Source organism: Lissotriton helveticus (assembly GCF_964261635.1).
Source record: "Lissotriton helveticus chromosome 1_1 unlocalized genomic scaffold, aLisHel1.1 SUPER_1_unloc_30, whole genome shotgun sequence".
In the NCBI taxonomy this organism is placed as follows: domain Eukaryota; kingdom Metazoa; phylum Chordata; class Amphibia; order Caudata; family Salamandridae; genus Lissotriton; species Lissotriton helveticus.
The window spans coordinates 39,264-56,610 of NW_027611671.1; the positions used below are offsets into that span (position 1 = coordinate 39,264).

The window sequence follows — 17,347 nt, forward strand, 5'->3', positions numbered from 1 at the left end:
ACAGACGTTTTAACGTTTAATTTTTTTTTTTTTTAAATGCATTTTCATTTAAGGACAACAAGCTGTATTAAAAAAAATTGCTTCATTTAAAAGCAATCACAGATATGGTGGTCGACTGACCACAGCAAGCAACTATCCCCGTGATGGCTGTCATTCCTAATCGGTCGCAAATTGCAACCTACCTTCTTAATATTCATGAGGTCAGTCAATTTGCAACCCACAAAGTTTCGCTAATTGAAAAATCAAACTTTTATACATTTAGAATAGCAATTATCAAATAGTGAGTCAGAAAAAACGCTTTTTGGAAATCGCTGTTCTAAAGGTGCCCTATGTGATTTGCCTAGAATCACAGGTTGAGCCGAGGTTGGCACTTAAACCTGGGTCCCCATTACACTTGCAGGCGGATTTGTCCGCCTGCCACTGTAACGGAAAATGGGACGGACCGCCAGAGGTGCGGTGGTCCCACAAGGCCAATTAGGATGCGCCCGCCACACTGGCTGGTGCATTCTGGCCTTTAATATTGCGGACAGTGCTTCTGGGTGCAGCTCCCTCCGCAGTGTTCAAAGTGAGTGGTTTGCATTGCCATGCACAACGTGACAGGCACCGCACGGTGCTTGCCACCTTGTGTATGGCAATGTAGCGGGGTACCGTAGGTACCCCCCAAGTCCAGTCCCTCACCCCCGTGGGCCCGTAACGGGCCCCCAAAGCATTTTCCGGCAGCCTTTCCATGGCAGCATAACTGCCATGGAAAGGCCTTTAAATTTGCACATCATAATATGGATGGCGGTGCCTGCTCGGCACCGCCACCATGTTATGCCCCAGATCCGCACGGCAGGCAAGCTCGTAACAATTGCCTTCCGGCGGACAGTCTTTCCGTCCGCCGCGGTACACCCGCCATGCTATTATGGCGGGGTAAATCAGGTACAGATGGCAGGCGGATCGCCACCGCTGGCGGGTGGTGGCGATCTGCCCGCCATCATAATGGGGCCCTTGGTTCCCTGATTCCAAAGTCAGGAGCTCCGCCCTCTAGGCATATCTCCTCCCCTACATATGCACTTTGCTGTTTCTTGCATGATCTACAAAGTTGTCGGGTTCGTGACTGCCATTAGAAGCCCTTATATTCACTGGTCAAGTCAAATTTGAGTTACTGTTTTAATAATGTGACAATAACAAAATCTTATCTCATAAACCTATCAAATGCATGAGTTCAAAATCTTCCATGTGCCTCTGCAGACTGATGCCACCTCACCTCGATACTAGTGGAACTGGCGGCATGCGTGACCGCTGCAAGCTCCAAACCCTGTGACCTGCTGCAACCCCCAGAGATGCTTTTCCTCCTCCGCCGCTTCCAAAAGCGTGAGAGACCATTTGTTCATGCTGCTTGACTTTTAAAGCTGAAGCTAGCACTCAAGAGTTGTCTCTTGCTGTATGGAAGCAGTGATTTAAATGGTGACGTGTGCTCTTAGTAAAACCGTGTGAGCGCTATGGGAAAGTATGGTGCACATGCTCGCGCACATACAGGGAACACTGGTCATGTCCATCTCTGTTGAAGAGAGTTCCTAGGTCAATTGCAACACTTTAGGGCCCAGGGGAGGGGTGGGTTGGGTGAAAGCGTGAGGGGTGTCAGGACTCCCTAGTCCAGCAATCTAAACTGAAGGTGTTTTTTAAAAGCCAGTTCACATTTTTGCCTCTGTGGTCCAGGTGCATGTTTTTAATAAAAATATCCAAGAACAGTCAGAATGATAAGGCTTATATTAGATTATATGATATGTGCCCAGGGTTCAGATCTTGAAAATGCCATTACCATGATAAAATGAAGAATGTTTAACATGCTGTGTATTTATGTCCTGTATGCCGGGTTTTGAATTGAATTGGATGTAACCAGTGCTCTTTTAAAAAAAATTTTTTATACATTTTATGTTTTTTCTTGGTGAATCTTATAATGGTTGAGAAATGGTGAAGGTCTGTGGAGTTCAAAGGTCCTCTCTCACCTTTCTTTGTGAGACTAAGGGGCCCATTAGGATCACAGGCGATCCGCCCGTGATCCAACCCCACCCGCCACCCATTTTCCCCGCCACATTACTATGGCGGGGGGACCGTGGCAGATGGAAAGACCATCCGCCGCTTTTCCGCCCGGTCAACTCGTTGTGAAGGGTTTAATATGGTGGCGGTGTCTGTTAGACACCGCCATCCATATTATGATGGGTGCGGAAAGGCATGCAGGAATTGGGCTGCGGGGGCCCGTTGCCGGCCCCCAGGTACTCTAGGGGGGTAGAGGGTGCACATGGGGGTACCTATGGTACCCCCCAGCAGTCCATGCACAACATGGCAGGCACCGCACAGTGCGTGCCATGTTGTGCATGGAAGTGCCCAACGTGCCTTCCTGGCATTGTGGCGGACGGTGCTGAGTGCACCGCCCGCAACAATGACAGGAATGCAGGATGCGTCCGCCACTGTGGCAGGTGCATCCTAATTGCCCCACGGGACCCCTGCCCTTATGGCGGGCGGTCCCGTTTCCCAATAGGATGACCGCCCGTCATCCTAATGACCCCCTAAGTGTGAATCCAAGTGCAATACCCTGGCACCATTAAGCGTTATTTTGTTGTCATTAATGGCCCAGGGCGTAAAGCAGGCAATTCCCCCCTTTGGGTCACACAATGGAGGGAGGTTGTGTTAGGGAGGGATACTCGAAGAAAGGAGCAGTGGATATGATAGAGACGAGGCTAATAGGTTAATATAGTGCATGCGTTCTCATCTTTTTTCAGTTTTATTTCTCACCCTCTTTACCTGTTTACAATATGGCAGGGCAACATCAAAAGGGGTGTTTTTAGAAAAATTGACTGTAGGTATTGTACACTAAGACAAGTTGGGATGTTTTCTGATGAGTATCTTCGTAGGCTTTTAGGATTGTATAATGAAAGATGCAATTACTTATGATAGCAACATGCAATGCAAATGGTATATTGCATTAGGAGAAATATGGCTTAATTATGGATTGTTGACTTAAATGAATGGGATGTTTTAAGAGGAAAATACAATTAAAATGGAGCACTCCAAAATTAATGAGGCCTAGGAAGTTCTCTCTCAATATCAGTTGGCAAATAGGAGAATTGAAGAGAGGTGAAAGGGGCGGGTGGGTCTTACTAAAGTCTCAGTGGGGGGGTTCCTCTTAAGTTTTGTTAATTACCATGGGCCGATTGAGAATGAGGCCGAGGCTCTCTGTCGATGCAGTGAGGCTCCGATTAATGCCGCGGGCCTTGTCATTTTTGGCAAGGATTTTAATTTCATGCAAACCATAAAGTTAGATACTCCAAAAAAGCAGAAGAGACAATTAAAACCCAAAACTGCAGCACTACTGCTCCGGTTTCAGCAAGATTATGCCTTGATTGACCCAAGGTGGTTAGATAATCCTGATATGTGAGAATATACATGCTTTTCAAAAACAGTTCATTAATGCATCTCAAAAAGACATTTTTGTTTTTATTCTGTGAGCTTTGAGAAGAGGGATAACTTGTATTTTGTACAACTCCATTTCAGATCACTTAATAGTATTGTTGGTGGTAGAGACAGATGTTTATACTAGGCATACGCCTAGATGGGGATTTGATAAGCTTCGCCCTTTAGACCAAACCTGCAAAATAGAAACTAGATTATTAATTATTTTTGTCAAATCAACACTATTTCGGTACAAATTATTTCAGTGTGGGAGGCCTTTAAGGCAAGTTTTAGGGGATGGGAAATTATTTATAACTAATGGGAATATAAAGATTGTTTGAGGGCAGTTCCGGAATTATAAAAGGCAGCGGACTCTGCAGTAAAACAACCTAGCGAGTAAGGTGCAAAAGAAGATGAAAACAGACTGCCCGCAGGACTCCAGACCCTTAGGACCCTTTTTAATAGAAGAAAAAAGCAACAAAAAGACCTTTCAACGGAAAATATATGAGGAGAGTCAGCAGATAGTTAACTCCATGCGTGCGGCGCATTTTCCCGCTGTGCGCTGACTTTTTGAAAAACCCGCGGTTCATGACGAGCTCAGCTTGTCATGAGCGTACGAGAGGCGTACCTCCTAACGAGCTGAGCTCGTCATGAGCGTCGAAGGGGTTAAACGGATTGCTTGGTCTTCCAAAAAAAGAGCCAATATGGAATCCATACACATGATTGTGAATCCCGAGCCATGGAAATTATATTAGATGCCAGGTCATATCCCTCAGCGAAATACAAAGCAATTTCTTAGCTCCATTGATCTACCTAAAAACTGAACTATGTATGTCTAATCAGGATAATGGAATACCAGATCGTGAGTCTCAAAGTCAACAGCAATTTTACTTGTCTTTTACCATGCATGTTCAGTCGTGTTTCATTGTGATTAGATTTCGTCTTTGCACATTGCACCTTCTTGTGGCTCTCCCTAAACAGGCAGGTTGGTGTGAGAGCCTAACCCCCTGTCTATGTAATAATTTAGCCCATCAGAGTACAATGCACTTTATGTTGTTTTGCACACTTTATAAAGACCCAAGGGCACATTTATCAAGCCGGTTTTAAAGGAAATTCGTCCCTGCTCTTATCAGGAGGGTTTTAATTTTTTGCGGTCCCTATCTACTGCTGCTATTTGCAGCTCTGTGCTTAACTTCATCAGAATTGCTTTTTTAATCAGGAAACGCTATGAATCCTAAAATGAATTTAAGTTTTTAGAGATTTTAGGGTTTTTTATTATTTTATATTTTGTATACAGGTGTAGAACTGTAGGAGCTTCTTTTCCCTTTGCACAAAAATGTTCCTAAGTATGTTTTATCTCATTGTATGTAAACTTTTATGATTCGATTGAATCAAATAAAGTTATTTGAACTGAACTGAATTAACTTTGTGAAAAAGGATAAGCCACCTCAAAATGTGAATTGCTATTGATCAAGTTGTTTGTTGAACTCTGATTACAAACTGTTTACAAAAGTTTTATAGACGCAAATGATAAATGAAAAGTCAAAACATTAAATAAATACAATAATTGAACCGCTGCTCTACATCATTTTAGGAACGCAGATAAAGAAGCCGGACACCTCCTTGAACAATGTGTGATGTATGGATCAACATTCTGATGTGTGCCCGGCTGCTTTGGGTCTTATTAATCCATCTCTTATTGGACGAGATAATCTTGTTTTGACAAAATCTTGACCATAAGCATAAACCTACAGGTGTAACTAATATGCGAATGCTACACAAGCTGCCTTCCTTTACTAAGTTACTGTACGAATCCTTGTAAATCCCCCCTTTTTCTTAGCCTCTTCCGTGCGCCGCACAGCTCCCGGCCGTTTGACGTCACTGTGGCCATGTGCGTCGGAGATTTGTGCATGCGTAGAATTCGCCCGCACAGCAGGAAAATGTATGCCGCATCAAAGCGGCTAAATAAATTAGATGTGACATGTTTAACGGAATGTTTATTTAAATATCTATGTATGGTGAAATTGTCCTTGATAAGTTTAAAAGATGGTAAAGAAGAGATGGTTTTTAAAACAAGTTAAATATTGTGTATTCACATTCCATTCCATTTGCATTTATTAAATTTAAATCTCTTTTCATCCAACAGAAAACAAGCCATGAATGCAAGAAATGATTATGAATAATGAAGATAATGCTGTAAAACTGCAAAAACAGAAATGATAAGCTCCAGTTTTAAGGAAAACATCAGTGGAGCCAGGGACAGACGAACATGCACATAAAGTGTTGAATCCTGAAAGAAGCCAATTCAGTGACTGTAAGAGTCTGAGCTGTGCACTTCCGTGCCACAAGACGAAGACATTATGTCTAGAAAATGATGGCAACAATGCTGAGAAACCACCTACTTTGTAAACTGGCGCACCATTTCAGCTTTCGTCATGTGATCAGTATGATGTGCTTAAAGGAGTGTTTTTTTTGTCCTAAAATGATAACAGAACATCATTCAGTGCTCTAGGTGTATTGGAAACTCTTTCTGGCCAAACCACAACAAGAAAAAAAGCACAACGGAGTACTGTCCCAGTTTGCGGCGACCAGAAGGAAGATAAATATTTATGCGCCAGTAGGAAAAACCTTTATCTAATCTAAAGACACAATCACCCGCAAGGAAACTTTACACATGTTATGAGTGTAGCAAGTATTTAGTGATCATTTTATTTTTTAATCAGAGAGAAGACATGAAAAATAAGACGCACATAAGGGGAATGTAAGGATAGTACAAGGGCCTTAACAAGCATGTCGTCCCATCAGGAAACACAATCATGTGATGTAGACAAATACATACATGACCCACAGACACTTACCAAGAAAGAAGAGTCATATGCAAGCAGTGAGAGCTTTAGTTTGTCATCCCTTCTACAGTGCCACGAGGAAACGTACACAGGAGAAAAATCATTCAAATGCACTAAGTGTGTGAAGAGCTTTATTCGATTATCAGACCTACAAAGGCATCAGCGAACACACACAGGGAAAAAACCTTACCATTGCAATGAATGTGGCAGTAGTTTTAGTGAAGCCTCAAACCTAAGGATGCATTGGAGAACTCACACCGGGGAAAAGCCATTCAAGTGCAATGAATGTGACAAATGCTTTACTCGATTATCCGGCCTAAAAAGCCATCAGCGAACTCACACAGGGGAAAAACCATACCAATGCAATGAATGTGGACGTAGTTTTAGTAACTCCTCAACCCTAAGAATTCATCAGAGAATGCACACAGGGGAAAAGCCATTCAAGTGCAGTGAATGTGGGAAGAACTTTTCTGAATCGGCATACCTAAAAAGGCATCATATAACACATACGGGGGAAAAACCGTATGATTGCATTGAATGTGGAAGTAGTTTTAGGGATTCCTCAAAGCTAAGGATTCATCAGAGAATTCACACAGGGGAAAAGCCATTCACATGCAGTGAATGTGAAAAGTCATTTAATCAGTTATCACACCTACAAAGACATCAGCAAACACACAGAGGTGAAAAGCCATTCAACTGCAGTGAATGCGGGAAGCTCTTTAGTCAGTTATCACAACTCCAAAGACATCAGCAAAGACTTGCAGGAGAAAAACCATACCAATGCAATGAATGTGGAAGTAGTTTTACTGCTTCCTCAAATCTCCGGATCCATCAGCGAACACACACAGGGGAAAAGCCATTCAAGTGCAGTGAATGCTTGAAGAGCTTTAGGCAAATCTCAAACCTACAAAGACATCAGAGAACACATACAGGGGAAAAACCCTACAAGTGCAGTGAATGTGGGAAGAGCTTTCGTGAATCAGCAAACCTAAAAAAGCATCATAGAACACACACAAGGGAAAAACTGCACCATTGTAGTGAACGTGGAAATTGTTTTAGTGAATCATTATCATTAGGGATTCCTCCGGAAACACGCGCTGGAGAAAACCTATTCAAGAATAATGAATGTGGGAAGAATTTTAGATCTTTATCGAGCCTGAAACAGCCTCAGACAACACGCATTCGGAAAAAGACATATCGTTGCAATGAATGTGGATGTCGTTTTAGGGACTTGTCAGCATTAAGGAGTCATTGGCGAACACACACAGGGGAAAAACCATTCAAGTGTAGTGAATGCGGGAAGAGCTTCAGTCAGTCCTCAATCCTATACAGACACCAGCGAATGCACACAGGAGAAAAATCATTTGAGTGCAGTGAATGTGGGAAAAGTTTTAGTCAATCAGGACACTTAAAACGACATCAGCGAACACACACCGGGGAAAAAACATTCAAACGCAGTGAATATGTGAAGAGCTTTTGTCAATTATCAACACTACAAAGACATCTGCAAACACACTCAGAGGAAGGGGGCGTGGTCAAGATGGCATCTGAGTAAGTTGCAACAAACTGATCTCCGTGAGCCCAGTCCATCGCCATCCATCCTCCAAGGATCCTTCCTCCGGCGCACCCTGCTTCCCACTTACCTCACCCTTGAAGCCTGTTGTGTTGTGGTGCGGGCTCGCAGCTTGCCCTAAGATTTGGCCCACCCAGAAATCAGCCTGTATACTCTGACCAAGGCACGGCCTCGGGTGTGGGCAGAGCCTACATCTCAACTAGGCTTTCTCCGCTTTGACTAAGAGGAGCTTGAGCGGTGATTTGGACCTGCCCTTGCCGTGTCAGGCGTGGTCCGAGCTGTGGGGCCCTCCTGCTGCTGGGCTACAATTGAGGATCATCTGCACTGCCTGACTTGAGCAAGTCTGATGCACGAGCCAGAAGGAATCAGCTGAGCTGCTGCCGGCATTGTGTGTGTGGCACCCCCAATGACTGCACCCTCCCAGCTTAGACGCGCTGGACGAAGCCTTGCAGACGACCCCTACTTCCAGTCTTCATTGCCTGCACGATTGGGGCCCCGAGCAGAGAGCGGCGATCATGAAAGGGCTCAATCCTCTCCCTTGTGACTCTGATGGGCTGCCGCAATTCTGCGAACATAACGTGTTGCACCATGTTGTTTCCTACCACGGAGGAGTCCTATGTGGGGGGTCCCCCCTCCACTTAAGCTGTGGCAGAATTCTCGCTCCGCTACATGTTTTGTATGGGCCGGTTGTGTGGCCAATAAGTCTGATCTGGGGAGAGTGGACCTGGCTTTAGGGCCAGGACATTGTGTCACCATCCAGAGATATGGGAAAACCTGGGGTCTGGCAGGCGCAGAGATGTTGGCGACCTCAGGGCAGAGACAGGAGGGCAGGCCCCACAGAGGAACAAGCGGCCAGGTAGAGGGCTCAGGCTGTTGCCACAACTGAAAAATACAACACATTCCCTCCCCCCACCCTCGGTCGGGGCTGAAGGACTAGACCTTGCAGCATTGTTTACGGACTTTGATCTGATGGACGCTCTGCTGCGGAGAGGCCCAGACTTCACACCCATGTCAGCTGATGCTCTGGTATGAGCCACCTCAACGGGTTGCTACGTCTGCTGAGCGAATTGCACCAGGAGGTTGCCCTCGCTTAGTTGGGGCCATACTAGTAGGCTGTACTTTATACGTATTTTACTAAAGATCATAAGCGGGGGGCCCCAGAGCCGGCAGTGGACTGGACACATGGGTCCTCTTCATTTTTGGGTCATTTCTACCCCATCAGCGTATTGCCCATTGGTGTAGTGGCTTGGGAAAGGAAGTTGCAGTATTGATTTAGCATTTTTTGCTTTTTATGTATTCATGTTTTCTTAATGGTAAGCATTGATGTGGGGCTGGAGGGGCCCATGCTGTGGGTGGGGTGGGCATGGGTTCCGTTCTTGTTACATTAATCATGCAGGTCAGTAATCACTTTGCCGGGAATGTCATAGGCATATCCATCTATGTTAAGAGGTATCGCATTTATTAATACCTGAGGAGGCGCAGTGTACACATAGCCTGCTTTCAAGAAACCCACCTATTTTCCCCTGGTCTGAAGGGGGTGCACAGGAGATGGAGGGGTACAGTGGTGGTGCCCACGTACTCGAGATATGCCAGGAGTATCTTGATTTGTGTTGCTTCATGGGTGCCTCAATCAGTTTTGCATACTAAAACCGATCCCGAAAGGAGGCATGTGGTGGTTGAAGGGTGGCTAGATGAGTTTCGCATTTCCCTTGTATCATTGTATGCCACAAACTCCTACCCGGCCCATTTCCAGGACTCCAGTATTACCAACTGCCACACTTACTCCGGGCTTTTGGGGGTGTGATTATAATTATGTTGTGGATGTGGTATTAGATCCCATTTACCAATCCCTGATGCAAAGTCCATTTCATTGACAAAACACCTGCAGCAATGGGGATCTCATGCTCAGGTATGGGCAGTATCTAGGGAATTCTCATATTACAAGTTCATACAACCTCCTCACCAGAATTGATCTCTTCTACTGCAGTGCTGATAAACTGTCAGGGTGTCACAGGCTGAACACCTTGGGCGAACCTCCTCTGATCACCACCCACTCCAGCTCTCACTCTCATGGGGCCTGCCTGCATTCCGATGTGTCACGTACCAGTGGACGCTTTACAAGACGCACCATTACCACTGCTCTCTCTGACTGTCTGGATTTGCACTGAAGTGGAAAACAGGGCTACTGAGTCAGATGCTCTGATAGAGTGGGACACATTCAAAGTGGTCCTTAGAGGTCTAGCCATCAAAACAGTCTATGGCACTAAGTTAATGCTGCAAGGGGGAGCTTCAACGAGTGGAAGCAGAAATTAGAACAGACTAACTGCTATTACCCACTAAACGTACAGCTTCCACTCACGCAGGCGAGGCTCACACACAGTACTACTTTAATTAAATTGGGTGCCCTGGACTACAAGGAGCACGTGGCTAGGAAACACGTGGTGGGGACAAGATGCGCAGACTTCTTGCCTGGCTCGTCCGTTCAGACTCGCCCAGGACTCGTATCACAGCACTATCATTCACTCCCAGGAAGCGAGTAACCTCACTTTCTGCTCCTACTTCAATACACTGTATGCCGCTCTAGTAATAACCGACGCCTCCGCAATATGGGCATTCTTGGAATCACTGCATCTCCCTCAATTACAGGCATCCCACTGGCAGACTTCGAAGCCCAGCTCTCCACAGTCAAAATATCTTGGGCACTTAACCAAATGTCATGCTGTAAGACCCCGGGCGAGGATGGATGGCCCGTGGAATTTTATGATGCTTTTGCATCACAGCTGACCCCACAACTCCTCCAGGTCTATGAATCTGCCTACTCGGTGGGAATACTCCCACAATCTATTATGGGAACAGTGCTTGTGGTGCTGCCCGAACCTGACCGTGGTCCCTTGTTGATTAGGTCTTATCGCCATTGTCCCTTTTAAATACAAACATAAAATTCTCAGGAAAGTACTGGCCAATAGTTTGATACTAATAGCACAACATCTAATAGATCTCAACCAGAATGGTTTCATCCCTGATAGAAACATCTTTTTAAACTCATGCCGCCTTTTCGGGATAATGACCTGGGCAAGAGAATCTGGTGCTAATCTCTGGGTAGCTGTCCTCGACATAGAGAAGGTGTTCGAAACTCTGGGGGAGAAGGTGCTTACTTGAAGGAGGTCCTTCTCTGACTTGGGGTGCGACCGAAGTTCCTGATATGAGTTGTGTTGCCTTATAACATACCGGTGGCGAGGGTGAAGATAGGCACTACCATATCTGACTTACTACACAATGAGCGTGGCACACAGAAGGGTTGTCCCCTATCACCTTCACTCTGGCCATGGACCCCCTTGCATTTGCTCTACACAGCAGGACCAGTGGCATATAGTCTCATTATAAGCTGACGACGCATTAGTTTACCTTCTTGAGGATGAACACAATATTCAGCGCCTCCTTTTGACTGAATCACTCTGGCCTCAGAGTGAACTGGGACAAATCCCATCTCTTTCCCCTGCCAGCAACTGCAGGCGAGCAGCAACAGAGACTTCCCCGCACCCCCTCTACTGGAACTATGACACCTTTACACATCTGGGAATCAGAGTTTATCACACTGACAGACCTGGTAGATGGCAATATAGGGAGGTCATTGTCCACCGTGAGTGGCTCCCTATCTTTCGGACATGCCTCCCTCTCTTCCCTATGGGTGCATAGCTTTCTCCAAAATGTTGGAACTCCTGCTCGGCCATCCCAGTCCTTTTGTACCATGGGTATTTCACAGGACTGTGCTCACCCTTGATTGTACTGATATGGGGCAATGGGAGGCTAAGGGCCACGATCACCAAATTATAGGCCCGCTGGCCAAGGGTGGGGTCAAAAACGTTGAGAATTATGTAGCAGCCCAATTGCAATGGCCGACACGCTGGCTGGAGACAGTTTGTCAGAACTGGGACATTAGTTCAGGAGATCATCTCCACCTGAGGTGGTTACTTGGCTGCAAGGTGGTTGACCATAAAGGGGGCGGGGACACCTATACCACCAAGCATTGTACATAGACTCCTACACACCAGGCCAATTAATCATCCTTCTGGTGATATCCGGCTGCCCTGCACTCCAGTTGAGGAATGATGTGGTCCAGTGTACCAGGGCGGGCCTTACCACATTGGGAGGCCTTTTCAAAGACTAGGACAGCATATATTTATATTTTTTGTTAGTAATTGGGACCCCCAGGGCTCTTTCCCATTCCTCTTTGTGGCGCTCCCGTCCCACCGCGGGATATTGCCTTTGCCACCCTTGTGGTGCACTCTTGCCCCTCCCTGCCCTCACTCCTCTTCCCCTCCTCCTTGTTCCCTGTCTTGTGAGATTCCTTTGCGTCGCAGATCCCCTTCTGGGGCTGCCCCCCTCCACTGCTGCATACCTCCAATTATCTGAGCTTGTTGCTTCTGTTTCCTTCAGTGCTTATTCTTTTCAGTGTGCATGATGCGGAGGCAATGCAGCCATGTGTGTACTATTATGTATGCCATGTTAGACCACGTTGCCTAATGTACCTGACCATATGCTGGGTAATGTTTTCACTCTGTGTCATGTATAAGTTTCATAAAAAGCTAATAAAGTTTTGTTTTTTTAAACCATTCGAGTGCAGTGACATTGGAAGTACTTTTCGTGAGTACTTAACAGTAATGATTCTTTAGTGAACGCACACGGGTCACAAGTGAAGTGAATGTAGGGAAGAGGTGTGGCGCCGCGGCTAGGGCGACTGACTCCGGAATCTGGGGATCACAGTTCGATCCCCGGCAGCGGCGGCAGGTTAGCCCAGCACCATGTGACTCTGGGCAATAGCTTGCTTAATCTTCCCGACGGCCCCTAGCGCCTAGAGACCCTTACGGGTGATTGTGCACTTTACAAATGTGGATTATAATTATAATCAATCCTTTAAGCACATCAACAATAATTCGGACCCATCTGTTGACACACAGGTAAGCGCAAGACTTGCAGTTATGGTAGATTATGGTTTTACACAAATAATAAAATTTTAATTATGTGGGACATTCCAATCCCAGATAATAAAAAGTAGAAAATAAAAGTCCCTTAATAGCTGAAAAAGGAAAAAAATAGTTATTTGTAGAATTCTAACATTGTAGGTGTCTGCAATGTTCATTTCTCTCCGCATAAAATACCCGTAAACACATTGGGAGACTAGCACAGTGTGGGCTAAATAAATAAAAGATGTTTTTTCTTTCTGTGAAATAGTTATAAAGAAAAACATCCACATATACCTTATTGTACTACCTGTAAAAGCTATACTAAGGACAATGCTATTTTCAGATAACTTTAGAGATTCATGACATAACCCATAAACCAAACATCCTTGTGGTGAGTTCTGCTGGGCTGTCCACAAACACAAACCTGCCTTTGACCAAAAAGGACCATGACAACAGACAGAGAACACTGTCCAGGAGCACAAGACGTAAAAGTAGGAAATGTTAGCTGTAGCGCTCAGATTTAATGCTTGACCCGATGCAGGAGAAATTATGGTCATTTCCACCATCACATGAATCTCTAAATGCAGCAACCATGGCCGCACTTCCCCAGAGGTGCAACGTCTACCTGGATCCATGGGAGATTTGCTGGCTCGCCGGACTGAATGATTTGCTGTTAGATTAATTGTATAATATAAATGTACATTTTTTTTAAGGTGTTTATTTTTACAGAACATCATTCAACCAAACTGGTGAAAGGACAGGATCAGTGCATGATGGCAAACTTATTGCTAGGAGAAAAAGCTGTTTAAGATGTAGTTCTTGATAGGTCTCAAATCTTGATGGTTAAGTAAAACAGGTCGAATGCTAACCTTTCATCAGGCTGCACAGAGGCTCGCGTTGTGTGATAGACAGGCAGAAAATAAAGCCTACAATGTCACCATGTACATCTTTTTGGGAGTATTGTCGAGGGCCGATGGCTAATGGAGTTTAATTTTGAAATTATTGTTGAACATAGGAAAAGAGAATAAAGAGTTTGATTGCACACTCAGAAGACAGCTAGAATAAAATAAAAAATGATACAAAATGACTATATTTTGCAAGTTAATAAAATATGTGTGCTTTTTGATATGTAATAAAAACAAATAAACTTTTATATGAGTTCATGGTATTTGGCTGCTGATGGTACAGAAAGAGGAGTTAAATGAGATTGCTTCCTAAACTGTCAAGATAATTTGTGCTTTTAACAGGAGCCTGGCATAGGTGGCATTAGACGGATCCAGACTCGATGGCGTGACTGCTTTTACCAGGGATCCTGGAATTGATGGCATTAGAGGGTCCAGTCTGGTCTCAGAGGGGCTCCTCTTTGCGTATTTCTAGAAACTGCAATATTTTCTTTGCTTTCAATTGTACTAGCTCTCCTGTGATGATAGAGACAGAAATGCTACTAGTAATACTGAGGTCAGAGCTTCACTCCATTTTCTAGGAATTTATTTCAGTTGTTTTAACCCAATCTATATCTAATTATTTGAGGGAAGCTACAAACAAACGTGTTTCCTAGCTCTCCTCTTGTTAATAATCCATATAAATGCCACAGAATATTTAGTACTTTATTTAATTTTTACATTTTTTAACTTTTCTAAGATTCTTATATGGTGCTACTTATTATTCTGAGCGATAGAGGGTATTAGATCTATAACAACAGTACCTGTAAAGGGTGTGAAATGAAAGAACCCAGTACAACGAGTTTCTCATAAAACTGCGAGCACCTTGGTAGGGTGAACAGTTATACAACTATGTAATTTAAGTGATGTATTTTTGTCTAAACGCTTCTTCAGAGATCATATCCAGAATGCCACTATATCTATGACCCGGACTGCTAGAGGTTTTTAAGCATTTTTGATAATATGGGCGACTGTCCTCGGCCTCTATACGAACATACAGTCTGTGGAACCACTCCACCAGTGCACTGAAAGGGACCTGCTCGAGCTGTTATCACATGTAACTTGTAAAGGAGAATTCAGTGGGTTCTTATGAGAGTTAGTAATCCCATAGTCCTATAGGAGCTTAACGTTTACATTTATATGCCACTATGTTGGAATTCCATCCCCTTCTGTACTGGGCCAATATAAGGGCAAGTAAGTGACCTATACTGCAGTATGTCTTGGTTACCTGGCAAACCCTACTGAGAATTTGGGGAGAATGTTCACAGAATTATTTTGAGAGCTTTTGTTGTCACTGGCTATAAATACGTGTCTATAAATATGTCTTCACATCTAACATGGGCTTCGATTGGAATTCCATAGAGCATATTATTAAGCCCATTATCACCGCTTTATCTGCCGTTTTCTGCCGATAAAGCGGCGATCATTTTATCGCCTGTCTTGATAATATGCCCCCAGTTTTTTTATTTTACCCCAGTGTCAGGCTAATCTTGTGTCTGTGTGTGAGTGTGAAGCCTTGACCTGGCCTTTGACATGAGTGAGGTGCTGGACCTGCCATTGACCTGGAGGAGCAACACAGGCATGTCCTTACTTGTTGGACTTGGGACTACCGTCTCTGTCATGGGTTTAGTATGTAAAAGAGTTGTGGCAGCGTACCATGTTTTGTGACTCAGTAGTTGAGAACAGACCTTTCCAACAGTGTCACAAGAAGGGAGGCCTATTGTCCTCGTGTAAAGTTCTTGTTCTGTGCACAAACCTAGCTCCTAGTGTAAACATCCCTGTGCACATTATGTTTAAGGCAATGCCTCTTTTTGGATGGTCACCCCCAGGTTTTCGGACTGATGCTGCTGTTTTTGGACCGCCAACCAGACCTCTGTGCCAGGGCCCGGACCCCAAAATGTGTATGTTACATTGACTATACCCAATTGGCATAAGCTAACTTAACTTAAGTTAGCTTATGCCATATTAGTATATGGTATCCAGGACATGTAATTTAGAGAGTCTCCTGTTGCGCAACCCTGGGTGTGACATAGGTGAAACGAGTCTCCCATCAGTCATTGCAGACTGGAAGAGCAGTCAAACTGCTAAGCCAGCTTTGCCATTTACAGCAAAGACAAACCTCCCTCTACAATATGTGCACACCACCCCTAGGTCAAGCCTACCGACCCCTAAAGCAGGGTGCAACATTGTTCATGAGCAGAACATGTATTTTTTATGTTCTGACAGAAAAAACACAAAACATTTGTGGACGGACTTGATTGCCCTATTGGCGAGTACAGGGTTACGCGCTGACCCTTCATCTGTGCTAACTCCTGAATGATGCGACCACAGTTGATACTCCAAGTATCAATCAACTTGTTGCACTAAGCCTGACTTGACACACGTCGAAATAAGTGTAACCTGTTGTAGCGTTCATCTTCTGCATAGTCCTTCTTTGTTGCATTCAATCTCTTGTATCCTCAACGGTTGGTTGAGAAGCCTGTCCACGAGATACCTTTCTGCCCTTTTGGGGAGGCGTGCTAACAACACCCAGGATGGAGGCAATAGGGGCTTGCACTGGAGAGAGGCGTTACCTCCCTCTTGCAGGAAGGCACACAGGTGTAGTCTCAAATGGCGAGCTTCTAAGGAGAAGCCGTATTTGAAATGTAAATGGGTAACATTTGGGAGAGGGACTGCTCCATTGGTTAGGCAGACAGGCTGGCACTAGGGACAGGGAAGTGAAAGCCAGTTGTCAAACCGGTTTACCAGGAAGTGGTTGTCAGGAGGGAGGAAATCTAGTCGCCCATTGACTACCAACCATATCCCAGCTTGAGGGCCTTGTCATAGCATAAATGGGGGCATCCCTGGAACCCAGATCTCGACTGGATGGGCATGGGCTTCACCTGCTGAACTTGGTGGCTCACAAGAAAGAGGGGCCGCGCCTGCCGGGTCTTGTTGCTCAGTGGACTAATGCGTCCATTGCAGGGGCGTGTGTTCGACCTCATGGTCATAGGTTCAAATCCCCGCGGGTCCACTAAGCCTTTCATCCATCTAAGGTCGATAAAATGAGTACCATTGAGTTGTGTAACAATGAACATCTGTTATTCAGCGCCAAGAGACCTCTGGGTGAACGTGTGCTTTACAAATACACATGTTATGTTATGTTATGCTGTGTGCTACTCAGGGAGAAGTTGTCTCCAGAGTCCAGCTAAAGCTAAGCGACTCCAAGCGTCAGTTGGCTGACCTCCTGTTCACAGCGCAGGGCCACAATAGATGGGAAGCGCGCTGGGGCAAGTTGGAAGCCCAGAATCTCCAAGCTGCCATCAATCACCGCCATGCAGCCCCAGGGACTTAGACCCAATGCTCAATTCTGCCCCAGAGTGCACTAAGTCCATCCGGAAGAGTCGTCTGAGTGCTGCTCGGTCATCCAGGAGCTTAGTTATTTCCCAGTGAAGGATTTGGCTGTGACCACTATACCAGGTGACTGGTAGCCCACTGTCACTGAGAGGACTTCAAGGGATGTTGACCGTGCGACCATGACCATCTCACCCCCATTTGTGGACTGAGGAGTAGCTGCAGGACGGTTGAGGCCTGAGTGGAGCAAACTGG

At 45.2% G+C, this 17,347-nt stretch overlaps 1 protein-coding gene across 1 annotated transcript; it reads left to right on the forward strand.

Moving 5' to 3' along the window:
• The first annotated feature begins 6,225 nt into the window (after positions 1-6,225).
• Positions 6,226-7,980, forward strand: LOC144805867 (uncharacterized). The gene has a single exon (XM_078672347.1). It carries the CDS (start codon positions 6,226-6,228, stop codon positions 7,834-7,836), a length of 1,611 nt encoding a protein of 536 aa, XP_078528473.1. The 3' UTR covers positions 7,837-7,980.
• Positions 7,981-17,347: the final 9,367 nt, after the last annotated feature.

What these genes read in the sequence shown, in the direction of transcription:
- LOC144805867 (XM_078672347.1), top strand. Translation starts at nt 6,226, where the DNA reads ATGTCGTCCCATCAGGAAACACAATCATGTGATGTAGACAAATACATA.